At 41.3% G+C, this 19,686-nt stretch overlaps 1 protein-coding gene across 1 annotated transcript in view; it reads right to left on the bottom strand.

Moving 5' to 3' along the window:
• Positions 1-19,686, bottom strand: part of NSF (N-ethylmaleimide sensitive factor, vesicle fusing ATPase) — a 153,436-nt gene continuing 133,750 nt past the window's right edge. The window contains exons 18-21 of the mRNA XM_066363119.1: positions 7,287-7,421; positions 5,708-5,821; positions 2,084-2,139; positions 1-1,645 (exon numbers count right to left, since the gene is read on the bottom strand). Coding sequence (XP_066219216.1) covers positions 1,603-1,645; positions 2,084-2,139; positions 5,708-5,821; positions 7,287-7,421 — 348 coding nt within the window. The 3' untranslated portion in view covers positions 1-1,602. The remainder of the gene's footprint in view (positions 1,646-2,083; positions 2,140-5,707; positions 5,822-7,286; positions 7,422-19,686) is intronic.

Here is a 19,686-nt window from a genome sequence, read left to right as displayed (position 1 = left end):
TGTTTTCAAGTATATATACTCTTTATTGCATTCATTTATTTGCATTAAACAACATAATATTTGTATTTTTCAATATAGTTTTGGACAAAACACAAAGACATTACTCTCACTGAGTAAGAAACATAAATTAGTACAATGTGTGCTGCTTTCACAGGAAGAGAAAAGAGGCAAGAAAGACCTGAACCAGATAAGGGAATCCAGGGTACTGGTCACCAAGAATCACAGAAGTTCACAATATAATCTACTTTTTGAGAAACCACAAAATAAGCTAGAGATGAAAAGTGGAAACAAATTAGATATGACATACAAGTCTACCAAAAATATGCAGATAGCAAGATCTGGAGATCAGGTGCCTTCTACCACAGGGACAGAGACAGAGCCACCCCCACGTGCCGCTGCGGCAGCCTCATGGGCGGTGGTAAGCACATTCAGATGGCTTCCGATTGTCCTCACATTTTAAGCAGCAGTGGGAGAGAGTGGCATGCTCCATAGGTCTTATCACCAAATATGATGACCTATTTAGATTCCTTCTAGCTCGGGTATAAGACAAACCCTTTGGAATAAGTGTACAGGGAAAAGGAAATGTGTTAAGTGTATTGGAATGGATCTCAAAGGACTGAGGGGAGAGAGCTAGAAAGTGGTTTATTTTTTTCTGGAAAATAGTGTTTTATTACATGCTAGATAGTACAGATCATTTAAAATAAAGGAAGGGTACATTCCAAGTAAGTCATTAAGCTAAGGAAAAAAGAAGAGTGGTGATGCTAATAAGCCTTTAATAATATACTAAGGAATTGACCCATTTAGAGTTGGACAACTAATTAGCGCTGAGAGGTTTGTAAATTACTTTATTTTAATGATTCCTTTTTTTTTAGGGGTATACGCTTTTCCCATACATCTTTCACAAGTTTTTCACAACTACTAAGGGGTAACAATTAGCATATCTCTTATCACAGAGGAAATTAGTTACATTAAGGGGATGTCATGGCCAACACAATAATAATCTGAGTTTCTATTAAGAAAGATCTCCTGACTACAACTTGGAAACATCTCTGAAAATCATTAAGAACAACATCTTAGAAATCCAAAGCCCTGTTTCTTTAGGCAAAGGTAACAACCAGCTTTCGTGGAGAACTTGAACTGAATACCCAATTACCTTTAGTGTGAGCTCAGGGAAGTTGTACAAAAATCCCTTTGAGCCCATGCTTTGATTCACTGTCCCAGTTTACCTGTAGAAAGTCTTCCTGCTAATAGGCCAAGTGTTGTCTTGCAACATCATTACATTTATTGAGAGTTTTTGGGTGGTGGGGATAGAAGGGAGCTTAAAATGTGTAGTGTTCACAAGTACAGTATCTTGCCCACACTTAAAGACTGGAGAAGAAGAAATCAGCTTAGCTTGCACAGAAAGGAAGCACAGCATTCTAAAGCAAGTTTGAGCCTTCCACAAAATTGTAGATCTTGATATGCACAAGGAAGGGAGTTTTATTGCACTAATCATGCAGAGTAAACACATGAAGGTAGGGAATGGTTTCATTTTGTTCAGAATCTTGAGTAAATCCAGTGAAGATCCCAGGCCTTCTTTACCTTGGTCAATCCCCTTGGTCACTATGAGTTTGCAAACAGCCCATTTTCAAAGTCACGGGGGCTACTAAAAAATACCCAAAATACAAAAACAGATGAGGGTCTGCAAAGAGCCATTCATCACAAAATCACTAACAGCTTCCTAATGGTGTCTCTAAATTTTTCACTATACATTTGCTATTAGATAAGCATGTCACAAAAGAAAAGGGTCATAGCTCCACGCATTTAAAAGCACTTTCCAACAAATATGTACCATTAAGTTTTTCCTGCATTGTGACAAGGAGGTTTGGTGAAGCAGGACTGGGAGAGCAGACCAACAGTACAACCAATTTCCCTGCTTGGTCTCTCAGACCTACCACACAGTAAAGCATTCTAGAAACGAAAACAAAATTGTCCAAAAAAATGTTGAGACTTTAAATTTATATGCACTGTACAGCAACTCTTAGAACAGGCACTGGGGCTTAAAAGAGTGCTAAGTCTGGTTTTAAATGGTATATATACTCACGCTCCTTCTTCTCTTAAAAGAGCCAAGAATTTTCTCACACGGTATTCAGGATCCATCTAAACATATCAGAAGAAATAAAGACAATGGATTAATGGTGCCTTCTAGTATCTATGCACTTACTTCATGCCAAGGAGCCTGGTCGGCAAACTGCGGCTCATGAGCCACATGCAGCTCTTTGACCCCTTGAGTGTGGCTCTTCCACAAAATACCACATGCGGGCGCTACCTCGAGAAGGAATGTACCTACCTATATAGTTTAAGTTTAAAAAATTTGGCTCTCAAAAAAAATTTCAATTGTTGTACTGTTGATATTTGGCTCTGCTGACTAATGAGTTTGCCGACCACTGGCAAGGAAATGCTGGGCCTCATACTTCCATCAGTGCTCTACTGAGTCACAGATGTGTTACCTGTTCCTTGACCAGTGTTCTGATACAAAGGAAGGTGGATAGCATCACTCACGAGAAGTGAATGAGATTTCCTAGCATGGAAAACTGCTATACTTTTTAAAAAAATTCAGTGAGAAGCAGGGAGGCAGAGAGACAGACTCCTGCATGCATCCTGACCAGGATCTACCAGGCAAGCCCACTAGGGGGTGATGCTCTGACCATCTGGGGTGCTGCTCTGAACCAAGCTCTTCTTAGTGCCTAAGGCAGAGGCCATGGCACCATCCTCAGCACCTGGGGCCAACTCACTCTGATCGAGCCATGGCTGTGAGAGAGGAAGAGAGAAAGAGAGAGAAAGTGAGAAAGAGAAGCGAGAGGGGGAGGGGTGGAGAAGCAGATGGGCGCTTCTCCTGTGTGCCCTGACCAGGAATTAAACCCAGGACTTCTACATGCCGGGCCAATGCTCTACCACTGAGCCAACCAGCCAGGGCAGAATTGCTATACTTGAGGTTCCAAATGACCCAGTTGGTCATTCACAGGCCCCTCAACTGTGTGCTCCCTTAGCTAGAGTTCTGTGAGGATGGCAGGATGGTAGCCATTCATGAGGGCTCAAATGGCATCCAATTCAGAGGACTTCTCTAAGGCATAAAAGACCAAATTTGAAGAAACCAATGATGTTGATTAAACTAGAAAATAGCTTATTAATTCTTTATGATTAAAAATCTAGCTTTTCTTAGCCTTGGTCTCCCTTCCATAGTTTCTTCTTTGCAATTAATGAAAAAGTTTGTTCTGAAACTAAGGCAGTGGAGAATAGGACTGATCCCTCTGATGTGACCGCTGGATAATGTGGGCCTCCTGTGACAGGAACTGTCACGAGTTTAAGAAAAGATGAAAGGGTTTTGGTTCAGGTTCTAGGTTCAGGTCATTATTATTATTTATTCACTTTCATTTTATACTCATATTTATACTAATTTGTTTCACTTTATTTTATTTTCATTGGCCCACCAAAGATGTGATCTAAAAAATGGTCATTAAAGACATCTTTAATTCTTTAAGATGAATTTTTATTGTAAAAAACACACCTAACTTTTAAACAATGTTCCCGGGCAGGAGCCTGTTTCCCCAGAGGGAACCCCTGCCTCCGGGAACAGCGTTCAGCGCTCAGTGCAGCTGCGGGTAAATGTGCAACTGGATTCCCCTCCAACCATCTTTCTTTCTTTTTTTTTCCTTAAAGATCTCTTCTATCCCAGAAAAACATCTAACAGAAGTTTCAAATGTATCAAAGTTAAGAGGTCAGACTACAAAGGACTAAGAAAAAGTGTGAATAGCTAACAAAAGAAACATTTTTCTTCTCTGGGAATAGAATTACATATGAATCAATTGTCAACTTCTTTAAAAAAAAATGGAACTGGCTGGAGCTCAGCTGTAGTCAGTACTTGCAGGTCTTTGCCCATTAAATATATTTAATATGTGTGAGCAACGACTTACTGACTTGCCTGTAGCTATGGAATTAAAAGTCAAGAGAAAGGGAGGAAAAAAGTAATCTAGATAAATGACTTTATTCCCTCAGGTGACATCCAGTCAGAGCAGATCCTTAGCACTGTGCAAGTTTTAACAGAATCGGGTATAGCGAACAGAGAGGAAACATGACTTATATTCTGCTAAACTACATGCCTCTTCACTTAGGCTCGGCCTCTCTAAGGCAGATCTAAGGAGAATTCACTCAGCTGCACGAAATCCATTTGACATGAAGGGGTTCAGACTCAGAGGCCTATGAAGTGTCAGTCGCTGAAGATTAGGCCCGAGTGCCCCACTCTCACTTTCTACCCCACGTGCATAAGTGGCATTAACTTGATCACTGACCTGCAGGCATGAAAGGAAGAGGAAGGGGTAGGGACTGGAGAGGAAAACCTACATAGTTTCTTCTATGCAATTATTGGGGAAATAATTGTGCTGAAACTAAAAAAAAAAATGAAGAGTTGAGCTGACAATCTGACACGTTTATCTTTTTACAAGGACAGCGCCAATACATCTGTATAAGCACCCTTCCCCCAAAAAAGCCTAAGCAAAGTGATTAGTCTGTAATTTTAATGCATTGTTCAAGACGGGAAATAAATAAATTGGCTTAAAAATAGTCCAGCTGAAAGTTCAACAGCTTAAACTTTAAGTTTATGAAAACGACAATTTTATTTTAAAATAAATTTACCAGCAAAGAGTAAAAAGCATTCACTTCATGTTTCCAATGTGTGAGCAGTCCAAGAGCCTATTTCAGATGTAACTGAAACTTCACCCTCTGCCACCCACTCTCACACTGACCAGGCAGGACAGGGCAGTAATACACGTGCTTAGGATGTAGCCTAGAGCCTGGGAGAGAGTCACTCAACTCAAGTTTTCTGAGCACCCTACTGTGTGTCTGGCTCTGTCCCAGGCGCCGGGGATTTGATAGTGAGGGACAGCCAAGGTCCCTGAACTCAGAGAGCTTAGTAAGGATACAAGTGTCATCAGACAAGACAAGCATAAGAAGACACAGGACGGGTAAGAAGACACAGGACGGGTACACGGAGGGCTGAATCCCAAAAAGAGGAAAAGTAAGTCGCCAGTAGATGTGAGAAAGTCTCAAAGACATTCCATCTGTCTTTGCCCAGACAGTGGCCTGGGGTAATTTGTTTATGGGCACTTAACCCTGCAGGAGTTTGCATAAAACTTCTAGGAGCCCAGGCCAGGGGAAAATCTACAGAGCCCAAGTAGTACAAGCGGCACAACTCACTTACTTTGACCCTTAAAGCAGTGTCCCAGACCTCTTTTGGTGTATGTCAGGTAGCTTCCTGACCTTTGATGGACATCAACGCCCCTCCATCAGTTGGCTGTGACCTTGGATAACTCACAGCCAACCGGTGGGACATTCAGTACCCTCACCTCTAAAATGAAGGGCAGCAAAACAATTGCTCTTTGAAGTCCTTTCTAGTTCTATTATTGAGTGACTCCCCAAATTGAAACTTAAAATAACTTTATAACCTTTTCTTCTATTTTTGAATTTTAAGAAGTGGGAAAGAAAAAAAAAAAGAAGTGGGAAAGGAAAGTATCAATTATTGTTTGATCTCAGGCAACTAATATCAACTTGAGTTTGGACATAATATAAAAGAATTAGAATAAATTAAAACTTTAGCAAAAGGAAATATAAAACCTCTAGGCATATCATGAAGCATCCATGTCTGAAGCATAGGGAGAAGGAAGCCACTTACCTGCAGGGACATCTCAATCAACATCAGCAGCTTCTTGATTCCTATCCAGACTGTCTTCCCTTTTACTTGCTGTGCAATTGTGGTACGTTCCTTGTCCTTGAAGTTGCCCAAAAGCTGCAAAAAACCCCAAAATAATCAAAGCACTATTATAGTAAGTAAATCAACAACATTAGTTAATTCTCATATTTATACTTAAAAGAACAATGAGAAGGACTGGTTCACTGGTTCAAGCTGACAGGATTCTCCGCCTATTTTAAAACCTAACCTTACCTTCCTAAACCCATTAGGTATAATCATGAAAGTGAAAATTGGTACCCTAAATCCTATTTTCCTATAGGCCTCCATTATAATGTAGAGGTATATCTGCTGGCAGAAAAAAGAGCTCCAATCCATAACAAATATCAGTTAAAATTTTTAACATTCTTTTCTAGGAACAAATCTGCATGTGTCAAAACACTAAATTTAATTTTCTCACCCAACTCTGGCACAAAAGCTGCTCAAGCAGGTTAATCTGAAGACATTTATCATATAAATAATTTCTACTTTGTAGGGAGAATGCCCCAATTTTATGGGTCTTCAAGCCTTCACCACTGTTGAACAAATAATTAGATAACATTTTCTAGCAGATCTCATCAAGTCACTTGAATTTGGACATAATATACACATTGATATTAATCCAAAGTCTATTAAAATGAAAGACTTTGTCATCCTCAAAAATACTGAAGAAAGCATTTCTATATTAGGAACTTGTTCATAAAGCAGTTTTTACTTCTGTAGCTTTCTTGAAGTTCCTAAGGTTTTAATCATGGTTTCAATTTATTTTATTTTTTTTTTCATTTTTCTGAAGCTGGAAATGGGGGGGGGGGCAGTCAGACAGACTCTTGCATGCACCTGACCGGGATCCACCCGGCATGCCCACCAGGGGGCAATGCTCTGCCCCTCTGGGGTGTCGCTCCGTTGTGACCAGAGCCACTCTAGCGCTTGAGGCAGAGGCCACAGAGCCATCCTCAGTGCCCAGGCCATCTTTGCTCCAATGGAGCCTTGGCTGCGGGAGGGGAAGAGAGAGACAGAGAGGAAGGAGGGGGGAGGCGTGGAGAAGCAGATGGGCGCCTCTCCTGTGTGCCCTGGCCGGGAATCGAACCCAGGACTCCTGCACGCCAGGCCGACGCTCTACCGCTGAGCCAACTGGACAGGGCCGGTTTCAATTTATTAAATAAATACAAGTAAATGGGCTGAAAGCTTTTACAAATAACTGATTTTTCTATACTGATGCTTCACCTCCCCCACCCACACCCCATGCTCTGGTCCATGTAATGTATGTGCATTGCTTGTGCTGGGCACAGAGCCACCCATTCCTGGCAGTTTGTGTGCTGCTCATACTGACAAGTGGGCAATTCACTCTCATTTATAGTCATCTCTCCTTCCTCTGATTTCTGAAAACAACTGAAGGTATAGCCCAGGTCCCATATTCTAGGTTAACACAGAAACTAAACACCAGGTGCGATGTCTGGCACCCGTCAGCATTGTTTCCAGCCCCAATTCCTTATAAACAGTGAGCAATCCATTGACTCATTTTCACCTCCAACGCTTCCAACAGCTGCTCTCCTGTGGCAATGTTGGGCACGTGGATGGTGGTGCTGAAAGCGGTAAGCATTTCCATCTCCTGAAGGACATCTTTGCGGCTGGTGGTCCCAATGATAAGGAGCTTGCGGCCCTGATTGCAGAGAGAAAACATGTTAAAATGCACAGGATAAAACTAATTAGAAAACTAGAGCAAGCCTGAACAATACCCATTTATTTAATTGCAGAAATGCAAATGATTAGGCAATAGAGAAAAAAAAATAAAAAACTTCCTCTTGAAAATGAAAAAGAAGATTCAACCACATGATTCAGAAGAAGTAACACTATCTTCAGAACAGGATTCAGAAAGAGGGAATACCTCTTTCTTCTCATTCACATCAAAAAAAGAATGCTTAGTGATCAGGGAGACATACAAGCCAGAACACTTCCATACATGTTTATATTTCATTTTTCATAGCCAACATTGAACATGGATAGTGGGAATTGGGGGAAAAAATGAAATGAATGAATGAAAGTCTGTACTGCTCACTTAACAAAGCTTTATTATGGGTTTTAGGAGAGTAATAGTTTACATGTTATGAACACAACTGTGAAGGGCTCGGTGCTAAGTGCTTTATGTAATCGTCTCATTTAATATGTTTAAATTTCATTTTTATTTTCAAGCCAAAAATATACTAAAAAATGTTTAAAAACTATACCAGGAAAAATAAAATAAAAACTACCCTAGGTTCATGCTATCATTCCCGACTGCCTCACTCCAGAGGCACCATTTTCAACTTCCTGGTACTTCCTCCTTGTTTTAAATAACAAGGTTACATTACTATTTTAAGTTTTTGTTTTTAGCTTTAAATATTTACTAACTTCCAATTATGGAAACTACTTATTTAATATTAATTTTGCATTTATCCCTCCTCCCACACCCCTCATCCCTTTCTCATCCTTCCAATATGGTTATTTCAGTCTTTGGTTAAATCTATATTCAGTATTTATTATGATTACATAAATGTGATTTACAGCTAAGCCATGTAATATACTATCAATTTCTTTTTTTGGTAACAGTTTGTTTTTAATAGAGTTAATAATTACCCTTTCCCCCCTTTGCTTAGTTCACCATGTACCTGTCAGAAGTTCATCTCCAAACAAACACAGCATGAATATCCTTTCAATACACGCAAACATGTTAGGGAACCCTAAAGTTGTTGATTTTAAAGACATTCCCCTCCTGAAGTCCTCTGTCCTCAGAGCTGAGTTTGAATTGCTACTTTCTAGGCCTGCTCCACAGCTGCAGTTCTAGAAATTTCCTCTCTCCTCCTAGTGTAACCCCCGTTTTGTAGCCTTCTTTCTTCATTTATTCTCTTTCCCATGGTGCGTATAATCTGAAAGCTTCCTAAGAAAGTTGATACATGAGAGGTAAAAATTTAAACATTTCCTTGAGTGTTTGGAAATGCTTTTACTCCACCCTTAATATTATACACACTATTTATACTTGATATTTTGGCTAGGTATAGAGAACAAGGTTGGAAATAATTTTCCCCTCAGAATTTTGAAGGTACTGATCCATTGTCTTAATTTTTCGTGTTGCTGGCTGGAAGACTGATGCCATTCTGGCTTGTAACTTTTTTTAAACCCTTTGAGTAAACCCCATGAGTTTTTTTCATGCTCGCTGACCCCCTGGGAGTGAGTTTTTTTCAAAAAATAAAATTAGTTCCAGTTCCAGTTTTATTAACTTAAAATCATGTTTGTTTGATAACCAATTTATAGAAACAAGAAGAACATATGTTTGCCTTTTTTAAATGTTGTCTTACACATTTTTAAAATAAATCAATTGTACTCTGGATGGTCAGGAGGAACAAGGAAGTATATAAACATTCATACTACTCAAAGGGTTAGAAAAATATAATTTTAAAGGAATCTTTTCTTTATCCCTATGTTCTGTAATTTCAAAATTATGTACCTAGAGATAAGTCTTCCATTACTCATTTTGCTGGCAATAGATGGGTACTTTCTTTTTTTTTTTTTGTATTTTTCTGAAGCTGGAAACGGGGAGGCAGTCAGACAGACTCCCGCATGCGCCCGACCGGGATCCACCCGGCACGCCCACCAGGGGGCGATGCTCTGACCATCAGGGCGTCGCTCTGTTGCGACCAGAGCCATTCTAGCGCCTGGGGCAGAGGCCAAGGAGCTATCCCCAGCGCCCGGGCCATCTTTTGCTCCAATGGAGCCTCGGCTGCGGGAGGGGAAGAGAGAGACAGAGAGGAAGGAGAGGGGGAGGGGTGGAGAAGCAGATGGGCGCCTCTCCTGTGTGCCCTGGCCGGGAATCGAACCCGGGATTCTCGCATGCCAGGCTGACGCTCTACCACTGAGCCAACCGGCCAGGGCCTGATAGGTCCTTTCTAATATGAAAACTCCAATCATTCAGTTCTAGGAAATTACTTTGAGATTTCCTTCCATTCATTTTCTTTCCCCTATGCTCCCCCACCCCCTGCCCCAGAACCACTATTAGTTGGATACTGGTCTACTAATACTAATCTTCTAATTTTCTTTTCCATTTTTGCTCTTAGTTTTTATTTCTTTCTCTAATAATACTTTTTAGTTAGGTTAGCATCAACTTTATTTTCCAACCTTTAAATTAATCTCTATTTTAAGAGCTCTTATTTCTTGAATTTTTATTATATCTTACTATATTTCATAGATCTAATACCTAATTTTAGATCTCTGTGAATACCAGATTTTAAAAATGTTTTCTTCTATTTTTGGCTTTGTCTCTGTTTTCTCTGAGTTCATTTTTTCCTATTCATTCATTGGAGGTTTTCCTCAAGAGTGTGCTCATTATTTGATGGCCATTCACATTTAAGAGTTAAACTAATAACTGGAAGCTCTGAGTCTGAGGGCTTCACTATAGGATGAGGATGATCAGGTAAGACTTGGCTGATTGTTGGAGGTTCCTCAAAGGTCAAGATGTATAAATTTTTTCCCCCAGAGATGAATCTTCCAATCTCCTTTTTTTTTGTATTTTTTTTTTCTGAAGCTGGAAACAGGGAGAGACAGTCAGACAGACTCCCACATGCGCCCGACTGGGATCTACCCGCCACGCCCACCAGGGGGCGACGCTCTGCCCCTCCGGGGCTTCACTCTGTTGCGACCAGAGCCACTCTAGCGCCTGGGGCAGTGGCCAAGGAACCATCCCCAGCGCCCGGGCCATCTTTGCTCCAATGGAGCCTCAGCTGCGGGAGGGGGAGAGAGAGACAGAGAGGAAGGAGAGGGGGAGGGGTGGAGAAGCAGATGGGCGCTTCTCCTGTGTGCCCTGGCCGGGAATCGAACCCAGGACCTCTGCACGCCAGGCCGACGCTCTACCACTGAGCCAACCGGCCAGGGCCCCAATCTCCTTCTTGATGGCTATGACGTCTGGTTTCCTCCAGCATACGGGAAGTAGATGGAGGGAGGAGTCTGAGTATGGCACTGTTCAATATGAAGACCTTTTCATTTACTCGGGTTTGCAGTATGGCACCTCAGAGCAATCTCTCATTTAATGTTCATTATAATCCTGAGAATTAAGTATTAGCATTATCTCTATCTTAGTGATAAAGCTATTGAGTATCACAGAAATAAGTAATTTGTTCAAGGTCAAATAACTAATAAAAAATGGAGCCAGTAATGGAAACGAGAGCCAGAATCTAAAATTGTATGCTGCCATTCTTCACAAAGAAAACACATTTAAAAAATATTTATGTGGAAAATGGAAGAGGAATAAATTTTAAACTTATGTCACTAGATTGATATACACTGATTCCACAGATAAGACTTTAATACAATCATTAAACCTATTCACGGATCTTATAAATTCAGGATGTTAAAATAAATGTAGGAAAAGACTATAAGAAATTGACAAACAGATGCCAAAATAACTTCAATTTGGGTTTTGTAAATATTATACTACTACTGTCAATAAGGATGCTAGCCTGTCTCAGCCTTACTCACTGTTTTCATTTATCTACTGTGCCAAGAATGGATAATGTAGCAATGTAAACAAAGGCATGTCAAAGAAACAAAGTTAAGACCTTCTGGTATAATTAGTAATTGGCATATCAGATGACTGTGCAAAGACTACAAGATAGACCTGTATACCTGTGAAGTATACAGATGGAAGGGAAACCATTATTATTAGTGATGAAATCAAGTAGCTACAATTCAAACACATTATCAACAGAGCTTTACCAAGCTCCTAGATGAATATGGAAGAGACCTTATATCTATGGACAGATACAAAAGAAGTTGTTACAATACCATATAGAAAGGTAGAGAGATGTTATCACAAGATGTCATGGTAGAGGAAAGAAACATGAGAACACCTCCTTTTCTCTGGAGGATATAATTCCTGAGGTGAGTTAAGGAATGAGTAGCTTGATTAGGACGATGAAGGGGAAGGACATTCCAAGCCAGAAGGAGCAGAAATATGTAAGTCCCAAAGCAAAATAACAAAAACAAAACCTGGGGTGTTGGGGTAATTATGAACACATAAAGACTTATAAACGTCTATTATAACAGAAGAGTAGTCCTTTTATACTACACTCCAAGTGTTATTATTTTTTAAAAATTTATTGATTGATTTTAGAGAGAGAGGCAAGGAGAGAGAGGAAATCATTGATTTGTTGTTCCACTTACGCATTCATTGGTTCATTCTTGCATGTGCCCTGACTGGGAATTGCAACCCGCAACCTTGGTGTGTTAGGATGATGTTCTAACCAACTGAGCTACGTGGCCAGGGCCAAGTATTTTTCAACAGTAAATTCTAGTGGTAAATTTAGAAACATATTCCTGAAGGCTAATAAATGCCAAAGGCCACACAGACTGGAACATCCTCATTTCATTTAAAGGTAAGCGGCAGTTCTCTTTTCCTTAGGTTTGTGAAGTTCCATAGCCCATAATTCAAACTCCCTCCCTTTGCTCCTCTCTCACAGAGGATAATGTTGGCCCTAGAAAAGTGGCATTGAGAAAGAAGCTTCTGATTCATTCTAGAAAGCTGGAACTGCCGTTTTCCTAGCGAACCTTTCTCTTACACGAAAAGTGACTATGCTTTTCAGAGTGCTGAAAGATTAGGAAATGTAGAGCAACTTATAATAGAGATGCTAATTTATGTTTTGCTTTTCTTCTTGTTTAACAAGACTGCAAACACTGCAGAGAGGTCACGACCCAGGCAAGTTCAGGCCTTGGCTTGTAAAGCATCATCTTTAAGAAAACACCAAAAGCCTGACCAGGTGGTGGCGCAGTGGATAGAGCGTCGGACTGGGATGCGGAAGGACCCAGGTTCGAGACCCTGAGGTCGCCAGCTTGAGCGCGGGCTCATCTGGCTTGAGCAAAGAGCTCACCAGCTTGGACCCAAGGTCGCTGGCTCCAGCAGGGGGTTACTTGGTCTGCTGAAGGCCCACGGTCAAGGCACATGTGAGAAAGCAATCAATGAACAACTAAGAAGTCGCAACGAGAAACTGATGATTGATGCTTCTCATCTCTCTCCGTTCCTGTCTGTCTGTCCCTGTCTATCTCTGCCTCTGTGAAAAACAAAAAAAACAAAAAACAACACACCAAAAAAACACACCAAACAACGAAATAATTAAATTGTGTTGGGTCATTTTGTAAATTAATTAGTGGAGTAATAATGCTCATGAGGAAGCTTTACATGAAAAAGCAGTCTGACTGTATTAATATAATAAGTCACATTGGAGAATATTTTGGAGAAAAAGCTGCCAGCGGCATGCAACAGGAAAGCCGGCTTTAAAAATAAAAGTAGAGCTTCATCCAAGAGGGCACATGCAACTTGTTAGTTTGTGGCTACCAGTCTTAAGTCCATAGCCAAAACTTGCCACTTGATGGAAAGGAAAAAAGTAGAGATAACATTGGGGGGGGGGGGGGGTTGTTCTCAGCATGCTCTTTACTGAGATTCGCTGGTCCTGCTGCAATAAAGACAAGACCCAAATAAAATGACTATCTGCCAATCGGCTTATGATAAACATTGTTCCAAGGTTAAATAAGTATTAGTTAACTAATTCTTAGTGCCATAAGAAGCAACTCAGGTGAAAACATTACCATGAAAAAGGCAGGGCTCAGTCAGGTGTTGATCCTTTAAAAAAACACTTCTTTACATGATGAAGAATGAGCCAAGTACTAAGCAGTATCTAAGCCTTTTGCCACACAAAGGCCTAACCAGATAATCCACACCCTTTCATAGGTCCTGCCCATTGATTGGCCCCAATAAACTGATTTGTAACAAAAGTTCATATGGAAGAAAGCTTTTCTTCTTCTTAAATAAAAAATGCCACCAATATAATACTGCAGTGAAATGGAAGGACTGATTTTAACCTGTGAACAAAAGTAAAGTCAGTTATGCAGCAAAGAAAGGCCATTCTTTCCATATCATTCAATGCGGAGCAAGTGTAATACACCCTTGGTAAGAAGACTTAACTGCAAACAATTGGAGACCCTGAAATGGATTAAGAAGTGAGTTTAAAAGTGCAACTCCAAAGTGCTGTATGCTGGAGGCCTTAAACTTCATTTTCTGATTGTTAGAATTTGAGGGTTTTGTAAGCACGAGTGAAACATTTCAGAATATTAAGAATTTATATGTTGAGGAGGATACGGGGGAGGCGGGATGCATTCGGGGCAACACTAGAATCTATGTAAACACAATAAGTTAAAATCAATTAAAAAAAGAATTTATAAACCCAGTAACTAAAAGATACAATAGATTAGTTGATCAGACCATTAACAAGAATTTCTTCCGTTCAGGTACATATGGAATTTTGAGATTTGGTTTGTGCCTTCAAAGTGATTACAATTTAGCTGGGAAGAGCAAATAAATATTCAGGGACCACTCCCAATTAACACATCAGTAAATACAAACTCATAATGGCTGAGGGGACACAGCATATGGGGACAGATTCCTGTAGTGCCCCAAAGACACTGACAAAGAGGAGGCCCTGGAGAAGGGATGGGTCTCTAATGCCACAAATCCTGTGTGGGTGGCAGGGGCAGCTGAGCCAGAGCACTGAAGGCTAGTAATGAAGTCTTTTTAGAGAGACGGTGAGTGAGCAGCCAAGAAAAGGAAGACTCAAAATGCTACAGCTACACCAAGGAAGGAGATTTAGTATAAAAGCAATCAGAAACTAAAGATGGTTCTTGAGGCGGAAGAACTGTGGTGAAGAGAAAGACGATCCTGGCAGCTACATGCAGGACAGTTGAGTGGCCGGGAAGAAAGCCGCTGCACTATGTGCTGGTCCCAAGACATCGGGTGTGGTGGGCAAGCAGCGGGGCACCTGGGAACTCCTCCCTGCCCAACCCGGGCCTTAGCAGTGAAAGATCCAGAGAGCATGTTCTCCCAGAGGGCCAAGATTCACTGGGTTAGGGGAAGGTGCAAGAACCCATTTTTGGCTTAACTAGGGGTGTGGTGAGGCCCAGTCAAGGCTGCAAGCTAAAGACCAAACACTCCCTCAGAAGGAGCTGTGGCAGCGGTGAGAGTGAGGGGCCTCAGTAAGAGGTAGTGACTGTTTTTTTTTTTTTTTACAGAGACAGAGAGACAGTCAGAGAGAGGGATAGACAGGGACAGACAGACAGGAACGGAGAGAGATAAGAAGCATCAATTATTAGTTTTTCACTGGAATACCTTAGTTGTTTATTGATTGCTTTCTCATATGTGCCTTGACCGTGGGGCTTCAGCAGACCAAGTAACCCCTTGCTCAAGCCAGCGACCTTGGGTCCAAGCTGGTGAGCTTTGCTCAAACCAGATGAGCCCGCGCTCAAGCTGGCAACCTCGGGGTCTCGAACCTGGGTCCTCCTCATCCCAGTCCGATGCTCTATTCACTGTGCCACCGCCTGGTCAGGCAAGAGGCAGTGGCTTCTGAGGGAACAATCACTTCAGGGCAGAGGGTGTGAGAACACATTCCTGAATAGGTGCTTTAGTCCATCACTTATCCTAGCTTCATTTTTTTTTTGAGAGAGAGAGAAAGGAAGAGAGATGAGAAGCATCAATGTGTAGTTATGACACTTTTAGTTGTTAATTGATTGTTTCTCATATGGGCCTTGACTGGGGGGCTTCAGCGGAGCCAGTGACCCCTTGCTCAAGCCAGCGACCTTGGCTTCAGGCCAGTGACCTTGGGATCATACTCAAGCCAGTGATCATACTCAAACCTTGATGAGCTCATACTCAAGCTGGTGACCTCATGCTTGAGTTGGTGATCCTGTGCTCACCCAGTAACTGTGGGGTCTCAACCTGGTACCTCAACGTCCCAGGTCATCACTATCCACTGCACCACCACCAGTCAGGTGCTTCATTCTTGAAATGGGGGTAGTTTCTCATATTTTTTACTTAGTTTGTATTATTCAATAGAGACCTTTTAAAAAAATTCTACCTGCCTGACCTGTGGTGATGCAGTGGATCAAGCGTCGAACTGGAATGCTGAGGTCGCTGGTTCAAAACCCTGGGCTTGCCCCGTCAAGGTACATATGGGAGTTGATGTTTCCTGCTCCTCCCTCCTTCTCTCTCTCTCTCTCTCTTCTCTAAAACGAATAAAAATAATTTTAAAAAATTAAAAAAGGCCCTGGCCGGTTGGCTCAGCGGTAGAGTGTTGGCCTAGCGTGCGGAGGACCCGGGTTCGATTCCCGGCCAGGGCACACAGGAGAAGCGCCCATTTGCTTCTCCACCCCTCCGCCGCGCCTTCCTCTCTGTCTCTCTCTTCCCCTCCCGCAGCCAAGGCTCCATTGGAGCAAAGATGGCCCGGGCGCTGGGGATGGCTCCTTGGCCTCTGCCCCAGGCGCTAGAGTGGCTCTGGTCGCGGCAGAGCGACGCCCCGGAGGGGCAGAGCATCGCCCCCTGGTGGGCAGAGCATCGCCCCTGGTGGGCGTGCCGGGTGGACCCCGGTCGGGCGCATGCGGGAGTCTGTCTGACTGTCTCTCCCTGTTTCCAGCTTCAGAAAAATGAAAAAAAAAAACAAAAAACAAAAAACAAAAACAAAACAAAACAAAACAAAAAAATTAAAAAAAATTCTACCTAACATAGTGCTTATACAGCTTTATCACTGAATTTATGTGTAATTCTGAATCTTGTTTCCAGCCCGTCAACTCCCAGAGGGTTGGAGCCATGTTTTATTCATCTATGTCCTGCCAGTTCTTAGCACAGCATGCCTAGCACACAGAAGACTCTGATGTTCCCTCTGCCTAGAATGCTCTTCCCTTATATATATCCACATGGTTTTTTCCTTCCAAGTCAAGGCACCGCTTGAATGTCACCTTTTCCACATGGCCTACAATCCCCCGACAGTCCCATTTAAAACTGCACTCCCCCCTTCCTTACCTTATTTACCCTGATGTTCCCTCCTCAGTATGAATCACCTTTTAACATATTAAATACTTTACTCCTTTGCTGCCTTTACTTATAGTATTTATTGATAGTCTTCCCCCATAAGGACAGGACTTCTGTTTGATTTTACTGATGTATCCAGGGATAGCCTTGTACACAGTGAGAGGTTAACAAATTTGTGTTGGATGAATGAATGGTGATCTTAGTGTAGGTTTCAAGTGTAGAAGATCTCTCCCTTCTTTGTTACATTCTCTCTTCTGGCTCTGGGAAAATGCAGATTATACCAAGTGTTCAGCAGGAAAATATTGAATGCTAGGATAACAAGTTTTAAAGATAATAATCTAAAATGAAGGGCATGTATGTCTCATTTATAATATAAGCAGAGGTAAAAGCTGTCACATCTCTTTCTTTTAGTTAATTGATAAATCAATAATTAAGCTACTGATTAGATAATAAAGACTTCTCTAACAGAGAAAGGTTAAGATTCAATAGAAGCCATTAATTTAAGCTAGTAGGATAACAAGTTTTATTAAGCATCTCCTACAACTCTCAGTTTCCCCAAACCAAGGGAAAAAATTGATTACCATTAAAGACAACCAGGGGTCTGGACATGAAGGGAGAGGAACGGGGCCTTTTCATATCCTGCACGCACTCTGATTTCTCATGCTCAAATGTCTGCTGCTGCTGCTGCTGCTTTTTTGTAGTTAAATGTTTAAGCTGAATACCAAAGGAAGGATGTTTCAAATAAATCATGCTACAACTAGGCAGACAACTACACTTAAACTCTCCATTAGATTTTACCCTGAAGCAAATTCTTAGTCTACCCATCTTTGTAACCATCACAAGCAGGGCAGAGGACAATAAGGAGGGGAATTCATGATGCAGATTAAATATAAAATGAGGAAACTTCACCCCAAATAATTGTAAATACTGCAGGCAAGCAGCACACATTGTAATATTAAAGACTATTTTAGTACCAATTTGTGCAAAAGAAACTGAGTCATCAGCTTTTACAATTGGAGTAGCTCTTAAAGATGACCTAGTCCTTGACTGCTCCCTCTTCCGGGTACTTTTTAGCTGAGAAACCTGGTGTGAGAGGGGAAGCGGTCTGTCTGAAGCTTTTATATTCAGGAGGGAGCTGAAACGAAGTTCAGGCCTCACTGATATTTCCACTATGCTTTGATGACCACTGGTTTTAGTTGTGTAATTTTTAACTCATATCAACAATAGCTGATCCTTAAATATGCATGTTAGGTTAGATACATTACTTAGAAATTATGACCTCTGAGCTCTTAGGAGAAAAGGTGAAATAAATTGAGGAAATCAAGTACGCTAGTGCCAAAGCAATAGTTTTGTAAATGTGTTCTCTCATTAGAAACTTAACTAAGATGATCCAGACTCCTCGCCCTGGTACCTCTGATTTTCCCTACTTCTCTCAGCTTTTAGCTTGATACACCCTGAAGTGACCCCTCTACTCTATCAAGTCAAATTTCTTCTTTCTTTTTATTTGATTTCTGCCTCTGTGATTTTTACACATAGTATTCTTCTTTCTTAAAATGTCTTCCAGAGTTTTCTACCAGTTTGCAATTACCTCCTATGTTCAAGATATCATCTTCTCTCCACACTCTGCCCTCATTTAACCCTACGCAACCTAGTTTATTCCGTTAGGCCCCAACCTTTCAGAACATAAATTCAATGTGCCCAGTAACAACACCTCATTTATCCGGAGGCCAATTTGCTGAATAAGTTCAAATATCCAGAATGTAGTCACGAAACAAGAAATAATCAAGAATCCTCTAACTTCTAGGACTGAAAACAAAACACAAAATAAAGTGAGGTTCAAGTGACTTTACTCACTGGTAGTGCTGATTTATCCATCAAGACATGGTGGACAAAGTTCAGGGCCCATAAAACTTTGAGGGGCCCACAAAAACATTCTTTCTTTTAAAATCAAGGGAAGAAAAGAACTTTCAGGTTGAAGAAAATGTTTTAAATACCAACAGCTGGAAAATAAAATTTATTTATTATTTTTTTAAATGGAGGAAGGAGCCCAAAGAAGTCATGATGTGGCCCTGCTCACAGGAAAGCTCCAACTCTCATAGCTTACTCTGCCTTTACGACCAATTCATGAGTCCCGGGCGCTGCCTTTCTCGTTCACAGGTGACCAGAAGCAGCAAATTAGAAGAGAGGGAACTGTCAAGAGGCAGGGACTGATATAACTTAATTAGATCATGCAAGTAACAGCTGATAGCAAAACCATTAAAAACAAGAACAGGGCCCTGGCTCAGTGTTAGAGCATCAGCCCGGCATGTGGATGTCCTGGGTTCGATCTCCGGTCAGGGCACACAGGAGAAGCGACTATCTGCTTCTCCACCCCTCCCCCCTTTCTCTCTCTCTCTCTCTCTCTCTCTTTCTCTCTCTCTCTTCCCTTCCCACAACCATGGCTTGATTGATTCCAGTGCATTGGCCCCAGATAGGCAGAGCATGGCCCCAGATGGGGGCTGCTGGGTGGATCCTGGTTGGGGTGCATGCAGGAGTCTATCTCCCCTCCTCTCATTTGGAGATGAAAAAACAACAACAAAAAACAAGAACAGGTACAAAAATTCAAAAACAAAACAAGATAAAAAGAGGGTACATTGGACCTACGTAGGCCTACATAATCCATGGCAGTCTTATACATTCTAACAGTTCTTGCTATTATTCATGATATTACTGACCCATGTGATTATGGTTGTAATAATGATCCTTAGTCATTAACATAGTGTTTGTAACACTTTGCTTCAGACACCAAAGATGTAGCAATTTTTTCCTTTTAAAAAAGATTGAAGTGGTGGTGAATACACAATATGACATATGGATGATGTATTATAGAATTATATACTGAAACATATATATATATATATATATATATATATATTTTATTTTATTTTATTTTTTTTTTTTTTACAGAGACAGAGAGAGAGTCAGAGAGAGGGATAGATCGGGACAGACAGTCAAGAACGAAGAGAGATGAGAAGCATCAATCATCAGTTTTTCATTGTGGCACTTCAGT

Source organism: Saccopteryx leptura, chromosome 2 (genome assembly GCF_036850995.1).
Source record: "Saccopteryx leptura isolate mSacLep1 chromosome 2, mSacLep1_pri_phased_curated, whole genome shotgun sequence".
Taxonomy (NCBI): domain Eukaryota; kingdom Metazoa; phylum Chordata; class Mammalia; order Chiroptera; family Emballonuridae; genus Saccopteryx; species Saccopteryx leptura.
This window is presented reverse-complemented; position numbering and strand designations above follow the sequence as displayed.